Source organism: Nilaparvata lugens, chromosome 1 (assembly GCF_014356525.2).
Source record: "Nilaparvata lugens isolate BPH chromosome 1, ASM1435652v1, whole genome shotgun sequence".
Taxonomy (NCBI): Eukaryota; Metazoa; Arthropoda; class Insecta; order Hemiptera; family Delphacidae; genus Nilaparvata; species Nilaparvata lugens.
In genome coordinates, this window is record NC_052504.1 from 125,167 (window position 1) to 134,369 (window position 9,203).

Genomic DNA, 9,203 nt, shown 5'->3' on the forward strand with positions numbered 1-9,203 from the left:
TTTTTTTTTGCATTGATTTTTCTACATCTAACATTGATGTTTCAAGATCATCAGTTTTCTGCTGTAGATGACCTATTTCTTTGTGATTTTTACTTAATGTATCATTTATCTCTTTTATTTCCCGCTTTGTACTAACCTGATCTAGTCTTATGCTAGCAAATTCTTGCTTCATATCATCAAACCTAGCATTTTGATCTTGTTTCAAATTATCAATCTTAGCATTTTGCTTATCAAACCTTTGTGTTAGGAATGCTATAAGATTTATATCATTTTTAGCTCCTACCATACTTGTTTCATTTGATATTTCTACTACTTTCTCATGAATTGTTACATTTGAAACGTTTTCACTTACAGCTACACTATCGTTTGAGTCATTGTTTAAGGTTAGGTCTAAATCTTGTGATTCTTCATCTAAGTTTTGAATGTTTTCACTGGATAAAACTTCATTATTTTTATTGTTCTCCATCTTGCTACTGCGTAAAAAATATTTACTCATTAGAACCTGAACTTTCTCGAACCGATTTCCCACTCAGCAGCATCTCCCATTCATAATTCATCAAGATATCTATCCTACCAATAATTTTTTATAACCAGGGATATATTTTGTAGTTTGAGTCCCACACCAGGGCGTACCATTTGCCGTGCTACCAATTTTTCCTAAATCGGTTGGATAGCATTTCACACCTATTAACCTAAGGATAGTTGTCGGCTCCAATGTAATAGATTCTTGATAAACTATGAATGGATCTATCGCCTATGAATGAGAAATCCAATTTTCAGAGCAAATGAACTTATAATCTTCAGATGAATTTTGGCAATATACTACACAAATACACAAAGAACAATATCTTACAAGCCTAAGCATCTAAAGTCACTACGAGCTAAATACTTATCCAGTTTATATAGTTGAAAAACAGTGGCTATTGGCTTGTATACACAATAAACAATATACCGACAAAATAGAACACTATAAACTGTTTAAAACTCAATTTAAAACATTAATAAATTCACTTAAACAGAAAAATATTCAGAGAGCACTAATTACAACACACATAGCCAGCCATAAGTTTCAGAGAGAGGGGACAGGAAAAAACCTAGCTACCAGGAACAGAGCAAAGTTTCTTCAGTGTCGATGTTACGGACACGTCACCAAAAAAAATTATAAATTACAAGTTTAGAATTCACATTTTATTTTGTTCTCAATAAAACTTTATTTTGAAACTATTATTTTAAATTTTTATATATCATCTCTATTTAAATAATCCATTTATCTATTAATTCTGTCAACTCAGCCTCGGTGACACCATGGAACAATGCAACACAATCATTTACGATAAATTCTCAGTCAAAAAGTTGTCCGTAATCGATGACTCTGATATTTACTATAAAGTTTTATAGATCTCGAATTGAAGATTCGATTCCAATCGAGAAAAAATGTAATATTACAGTTATCATGTGGGGAGAAATTCGTGAATATCGGCAATTAACTGTATGATATCCAGATTGGTATGAACCAGACCTTGAAGCCAACCCAAAAATAGGTCTTGAATGAACAAGACATTTTGCTCTACTGATAGTCTGATTGAGAGCAAGCTTTTACAATAGTAATTTTATTGTAGCTTTTCCATTTTTTTCAGAGGGTACCATAACTTTTGCTGGAGAGGATGAATGCTCAAACATTCGCAAATATAAAAATGCTAGGTAAATAATATTCCCATACATGCTATATCTCTATGTCTTCATAAATTATTATTGATAAAATTATTTATTCAGTTCTATTGTGATAACCATTAGGTCTAACCAAATACATAACTTCATTGCACTGATATTCACTTTTCTGGCATAATTGTAACGTTTGCTTGATCAAGATAAATCAGTGAAATGAGTAGGCTTATATTTCAATCGTTGGTAATGAGGTAATTATTTATTGATATAATTTTGAAAATGGATTCAGAAAAATTTGGAATACCCCTCATTCCAAAGTGGAATATCGGACTGTACGCTACTTGAATTCACTTTACCGTACTTGACTGTAATCGAAAGCATATTTACAAAAAACAACTATATTTATAAGAATGCACAAAACTATACATACGGTAGGTGGGGTGGGCCCAACTTGGCCCAACACGGTAACTAGTATCTAATCTAATTCCATATAGTCTTGTTCATGGAATGTCTTTTTTCGCAATTTATTGGAAACTATAACTATTAAATACTGATTCTTTATTTCCAGGGAGTTTGTAAGAAAATCTGCGGAAGAAGTAGTTCCGTACTACGGTACACCGATGACAGTAAGCTTTGGAGATAATGTTCAGAACAGGAAACAAATTGGATATAATAAACTAATCGTTGGTGGAAGACAGAATTCAATGAACTTTCCAGTTGTTCTAGAAAAAAAATTGGGAGGAAGGGAGTTTGTAGCTGTGTAAGTAGTTCATCGTGAGAATAGCCTACGTACTGCGATGATGATTCCCACTCAAATGACTCATCATTACCGTATACCTAACTACTATAGGTACTCATTTGAAGAGTAGGACTATTAAGAGACTGATCTTGCTTCTATTTAGCGTCACATTATGGAAAAGAGAGAAGATACTTTAACTAATATTTTTATTTGACTAAAAACAACAGGAATGTAAAAACTGTCCAAAACAGTTTCTGGTACAAAAAGGTGAAGTAGAAGACCAATCAAGGCATTATTATTCAAGACTTTGTCAACACATGACCATCGATTCAGAAGGCTTTATAAAAATTATATCCAGGCCTTCTATTGTTTTCCATAGGTAACTCCAAAACCTAGTCGGAAGTTGAAATACCAATTGAATAATTATCAGCTTTTCTTAAGTATGCAACTAAAAAGCACCAATTTTTCAAAATCTTATTCAAGTTGAGATTTATTATACCTGCTAGTGAACATGATTTTCCATTGACAGCAATCATATGCATAAATATTAATACTCTGAACTCTATTGACTGCGGAAAAATTACAAAAATACCGTATTTATTCTAATTCACTTGCCTACTGAATTGCAGATGTCATCTCAAATCTGAATATCCGATGAAGATATTTCCGACTTTTGAAATAATGAACAGCGATTTGAAAAGTCTTGAAGCAATGAATGATTACAGAGACAATTCCACATATTCAAAATATTTTGATAATGAGTTGAGTGAGGTTTGGAATTGCGCAAAGGAAACTAATGATGTAAGTTACCACACATATTTTATGTTTTTCTCTATTGTAACATTTGTGATAGATATTAAGGTAATAGGGAAACAGCGTGAGTCATTAAAACCTTGAATCGATGTTTTGGAAGCTATTGAATAAGTCGCAGGAATAAGTTCAAAATTGATTAATATGACGAAATATTCTCTTCGAACTTTATCAAATTCAACCATATCATCTATGAATAAATTAGCCTTCTGATATACAGACTGTGATGGGTATAAGATACGAAGTAGGTACATTTTTTGTAAGTCACTTCATACTTACTCCAGTCAATATAGTTATGAAATAAGAGATGTGTTTGCAAAATGTATTGTAGTAGTCCAGAACTAACTCTTCCATGCAAAATTTTCATGTTCTGGATTCAGAAAGTGCCCCAAAAAGCTCGTATTTTCAGTTCTTCTTCCACTTGTCTGAGATTTCTAAATTCAAAATTAATTGTTTCAAGTGTTTGTGTTTTGTTTCAATGTGGAAGTTAGTGAAGAATTAAAAAGTCGCACATATCCTTTATTTGAACAATTTATTTTATGAAATTGGGATGAAAAGAAGTTTTGGACTGTAGTCTGTTTCTTTGTCCTTGAGTTGATTGTAAATTATGAATAAATAATAATAAATAATTTCCACCAAACCAGCCACCTAATAGAAAAAATCATCAACTATTTTAAAAACAAAATTTAATATGGAATGAAATAAAATGAAGTATGAAATAGAATAAAATGCAATTAAGTATCGTTCTTCATCTTTGATGAGAACTGAGTTAAAATTAAAAAAAAAAATAAATAGGAAAATTATTGGAATTTTCATTAATTTTACTTTTCAATCAACGATATTAACCGCCCCCATATGGGGTAGAAGAGAGATCTCTAAATACTGAAGCTTTAAACAACAAACTTTAAAATTCTATTCCACTTCTAAATTTTATTGAATGAATTAAACTAATTTAAAATTGGAAAATAACAAATAATCCATATAGGTTCATTGCACCTTCTAAAAATTCAAGATGACTGCATGTAAGATTTTGCTTACTGCTTATCTGGAATTCTAACTGTTCACGAAGGTAGCGTGGACTTTACACATTACTCTACTTCAAATGAATAATTGGGGACTCGGTCATCAAGGGTTTTTAGCATGAGCTAGATAATATAATGGCACTAACAATCGTTTAATCTATAAATCCTCTTCTATTAGAATTTTTACTACACTAGGATGTTCTCACTAATATTTTCAATAAAAATTACACATTCACTTCAAACGATTAAAATACTTCAATTTATCCCGCCATGAAAACGATTAAATTTCAACAAATTTAGACAACAAAAAAATTCAACAAATACGTTAATTCTGGGCCCTCGAGGCCCGAGACTACCTCTGGATTTCAATCTGTTTCGATTCGCGGCTTGATTGAGACTGCTCTTTTCCACGAAAATTATGTTCCCCTTCCACCGAGACAACGGTCCACGTGGGGATGATAATAGTTCCGTGGGAAAGCAAAATAATGCAAGTTTGAAATATTCCCAAATACTCGTGTATTTTCCATCGCTAACGGAAATGCAGTTCCGTGAGAATACCTCAACCCTGCATAAAATTTAAAACTGACTGTCTTCTCGGACGCAAGTTACCAAAATCTTAATGTGAAAAAATTATTTTTCAACAGAAAAATAAATTTCTCACGACAAAAAAGTTACACTGAAAATTCAACTAAATGAGCACAAGAGTCTGATTGAAAAGTCCTAATTCTAAACCTTTTAAAATGACCCAATTAATGAATTATTCCAATATCATCACCATTACAGATATCTTCCGATTGTCACAATTTCATATGTATAATTCCATTTGCGTCATTTTCCCATCTTCAGCCTCTATACAGTCTAGCTGAGGCTAACTAGACTTTTCTAGATCTAGACTTTTCTATTCAGCGCTGCAACATGACTGGAGTTCGCATTACGGAAACATGTAGAAATGGAGACGGTCTTCAACATTATTATAAACTTGGCAGTTCCTTGTGTCAGCCCAATGTGCCGTGGTGCTGTTGCGGTTTCCTATTTATCCTAATTGATTACTCATATCTTTTCCCCTCAAATTCTAGCTTTCTTCTAAATAAAGATAGAAAGATTCTGTTCTCGGATTTGGATCCAGCACCCCAAAAACTAATTGCAATAGGCAGATATACCCAAAAATAAGGGAGTTTTGGTTACTTTTATGTTCCTTCTAGAGAATCTTATAAATACCAATTTTTAATTCAATTCTTATCAAGTTCCTCATGCTATGAATACCGGTATATTATTTGTTTTTTCAAATTTATTATGTTTGTCAATTATTTTCTTTTGAAACCCTGAAGAATCATGAATAATTGCCGAAATCCCGACTAGCATTACAACAGTTATCGACCACAGATATTTTATTCTAGAACGATATTAAACTATATTGTTCTGTAATTATATTTTTAATTTCGTAATATTTGTTTCTGAATAACAAATTATTATTATTGTCAATTGTCAGCAATCGAAAGTCAAAATTATTTGTTATTATTTTCTTTTGAATTGTTGTTTAATTGAACATTGATAATAATAATAATATCATTAAAGAAATTTTTCCAACATTATACATTACCGTACATAAATATTGTGTATATCATTTACTTTCATAATTATTAATATTATTCAGGACTTGCCTTTTCTGAGAGTTGTCAATCGACAATGCATGAAGAAACACGTTCCTAATAAGGTAGGAGAAATTCACTATTCAGGAATGGATGAGATATGGATTGAGTCAATGGAAGATGCATATGATGTGAGAACTAAAAGTATTAGATATTTGGACAAATCGGATTATGGGCTTATTGATTTCAGTAAGTTGTTTTGAGTGTTTTGTTCTATAGAGTCTTTTACAGAATAAGCTGTGTTAGCACTTCAATCAAAACACCGTTCTTCTTGAGAGCGGATGGAAAATAAATTTTCATAGTAAGGTGAAATAAAAAGTTATCCCCTATAATTTTATAGGGGAAGGAAATTTTCAGTTTCCTCAGTCTACCACTGATGATGATGCCAAGTGCATCGAAACAAGTTTGGACTCAAATAAAAACTTTGTGGAATTGACAACATCTTTTTATTTCACCTTACTATGGAGAAATTTCACAACATCTCTGTGCAAAGTGTTAATTTTAAATAAATTTTCTTTAGTGACAAATATGTGGCATATACCACAAGGCTCAAAACTCCTACCACAGAATAGAGAACACAGTGGTTTCCTTCTTCTATGCTCCTACTCTCTACTTTTTCTGCACGTTCTCGTTCCATCAAGCCGAGGCCAGACCTGCCATGCAGCGTTATTCCGATTCGATCACAGATTAGAAAAGTCTTGAATGGTGCATGTCGCCATTATTGCATGGCCGTCATGTGATCTGTCCTACCACCACCCCTGCACCTCGATTTGCAATTGTCAATGATGAAACACGCACATCATTTTATCCTGCATTGTTGAATTTCAAGGGTTGGTTAAATATTACTGCTATTAGGCCTAGTACACAAAGCTGCTAAGTCAAAAATTTGGTTTCAAATATTTCCTCCAAATTCCTTTGTCAATTGCAAAAGTGAAGATTTCACACTCAAAAATAGAACTGCCAAAACAGTCGTGGGGAAATGCTATAATATACTATATTTACGCATTGCTATCACCCAATATGTAATTATGTTTTCATTACTAAAAGTGAATCATTACTTTATATAATCATGTTGATCACACTATCTAATGCTTAAGAGAGAGTGTCTGAGAAAATCCTTATTGATGTTTATTACAGTTATGTCCACTCACATTTCATATGGTACCGGTACTGTATTTTGAGAAACTATAAAAATTCTCATTCTCTGTTTGTTTTACAAAATAGGGCAATAAGTAACTTATGTAAAGTTCTAACCCTTAAGTATTGCAAGCCTCTATTCATTGAATTTAGAATTATGTGTTTACCCTTTAATATTCCAATGTTTATTATTTGTAAAAACCAATATGATCTCATTTCCTAGACATTCTGCAATTCATTCTTACAATAAAAGAAGTATATTGAACCTAAGAAATAAATATTAGTCCAGTCAATGAAGGGTTATAGAAAGAAAAGTTTGGAAGCCAAATTTTTGACCCCGCAGTTCTGTTCAGGGTAGTAAAGAGGTAAGCATACCATGGGGACCATAAGCATGGGGGCAGTTTTCAGCTATTTTCTGCCAAATCCAGTTATCGGACAGAAAAATTTTCTCTTGCTTTTCAGAGTATAAAATTCTGAATAAAATGAGATCATTTGGAACTCTCTATCTATGTCTCACTTGGCTATGTCGAGTGAGTAAACGTGTGTCAGCTCGGCTCCGTCTTCTAACAGATATTTCGTAGGGTTATACAGTTCAATTCACTAGATATTATACATCAAGTTATTCAGTTTCTCGAGCTAAAATTCAATAGTGTAATTATATTTTTGATTAACTCACACTCTTTTTATTTATCTTGAAAAAACATTCCTAATTCTTCAGTTCACCTTCTCGCCTAGCCTATAAAAGTGTAAATCCATCTAACGGTACACGATGGTTCGACCGAACAGAGGCACGCCGAAGAATGAGGTCAATGCTCTGAAGCCAGGGCCAGCTATTTCTGGATCACTGTCTGAAGAGACCCTCCGAATTATTCGACAGCAAATCGAAGAGTCTGTCCATTGTGCTGTATCAATGGCTGTGAAGTCTATTTTCGAGGAACTTCAGGCATTGAAGGAGGAAAACAAACAGCTGCACGATAGAATTCGTGAGCTGGAGGTGTCTTGTCACCTGAAGGTCGACGACCTCAAGCAATATAGGCACTGACATTCCATACGTATTTTTGGGATCCCGGAGAGCAACAAAGAAGACACGGACCTGCTGGCGCTCGATGTCTTCAACAAGAAGCTGAACGTGCCCGTGACTCTGGCGGATGTAAACCGCTCGCATCGCATTGGAAGGCGTCAACCACCTCAACAAGGGCAAGCTAAACCCAAGGACCGACCCATCATAGTTCGACTCTGCAGCTACCGGACCAGGAAGATGATCTTCGACGCTAAGAGGAAGCTGAAGGGTTCCGGCGTCACCATTCGCGAGGATCTGACTGCGGAGCGTCTCAAGATCCTCAACGCTGCGGCCGACCGTCATGGGCACAGGAATGTCTGGTCATCTGCTATCGGCGAGGGAGGATCCAAGAGGGTCCACACAGTCGAGAGGATGACCGACCTTCAAAAAATAAAGGTAAATTAAATCATTTCAGGATTCAATGACTAAGGTGCCCTTCACTACAATAATAGGAAATTCGTATTAATAGATTTCACAGTAGATATACCTTGGCATTTTTCATGAGCTGGCTTTCTGTTCTATAAATGAATCCTTCCACTGCTATTTATGATTATATATAAGGCAATTATTTCAAACTGAAGAGATCCACATTTGTTAATACTGATTATAATTTATCTTGATATTAATTCCCAAAACTACGTTCAATGCATCAACTACTTTACTCCAGAGGGTACTAAGAAAATCATTATCTCTATTCTTACTAATAATTACATCTCTTACCAAAAGTATTTCCATAATTAATAATTATTTTCGAAATGCTAATTACAAATAAAATGGATGATTAACATACGTTATAGATATAGATGTAATCTATAGGTATAGATAGTAATCTCTTCTATATTAGGTATACATAATGATATCTTCTACTATTGCCACAGCTCGAACAATAAAAGCTAATGTGTGAAGAGTTATTGATGGAACAGAGAGGTGGGTAGTCTGTTCATATGCTTATAAAGGGGCTGTGCTTCATTTAACGTTCTTAGACATTCATCACTAAAATATTACAGTACTCAATTTACTACTTTTATCGTTATTGCAACTCCCAATAGTTAATTATACTTCTAATACTATATAATATTTTTAAACTTCACCGTTCAATCCTATTTAAAACTTATCTTAAA

The 9,203-nt window shown here is 33.5% G+C and overlaps 1 protein-coding gene across 1 annotated transcript; it reads left to right on the forward strand.

The window, feature by feature from the left end:
• Positions 1 to 1,634: 1,634 nt before the first annotated feature.
• LOC120351047 lies at positions 1,635 to 6,409 on the forward strand. The gene is made up of 4 exons (XM_039426987.1): positions 1,635 to 1,701; positions 2,234 to 2,425; positions 3,034 to 3,205; positions 5,891 to 6,409. Exons 2-4 carry the CDS (start codon positions 2,286 to 2,288, stop codon positions 6,086 to 6,088), a joined length of 510 nt encoding a protein of 169 aa, XP_039282921.1. The 5' UTR covers positions 1,635 to 1,701; positions 2,234 to 2,285; the 3' UTR covers positions 6,089 to 6,409.
• The last annotated feature ends 2,794 nt before the right edge of the window (positions 6,410 to 9,203 follow it).

Bases quoted from the DNA above. Each gene is read 5' to 3' on its own strand.
- LOC120351047 (XM_039426987.1), top strand. From the start codon at position 2,286: ATGACAGTAAGCTTTGGAGATAATGTTCAGAACAGGAAACAAATTGGA. The intron at 2,426-3,033 runs GTAAGTAGTTCA...ACTGAATTGCAG, and splicing joins GGAAGGGAGTTTGTAGCTGT to ATGTCATCTCAAATCTGAAT. The intron at 3,206-5,890 runs GTAAGTTACCAC...AATATTATTCAG, and splicing joins GCGCAAAGGAAACTAATGAT to GACTTGCCTTTTCTGAGAGT.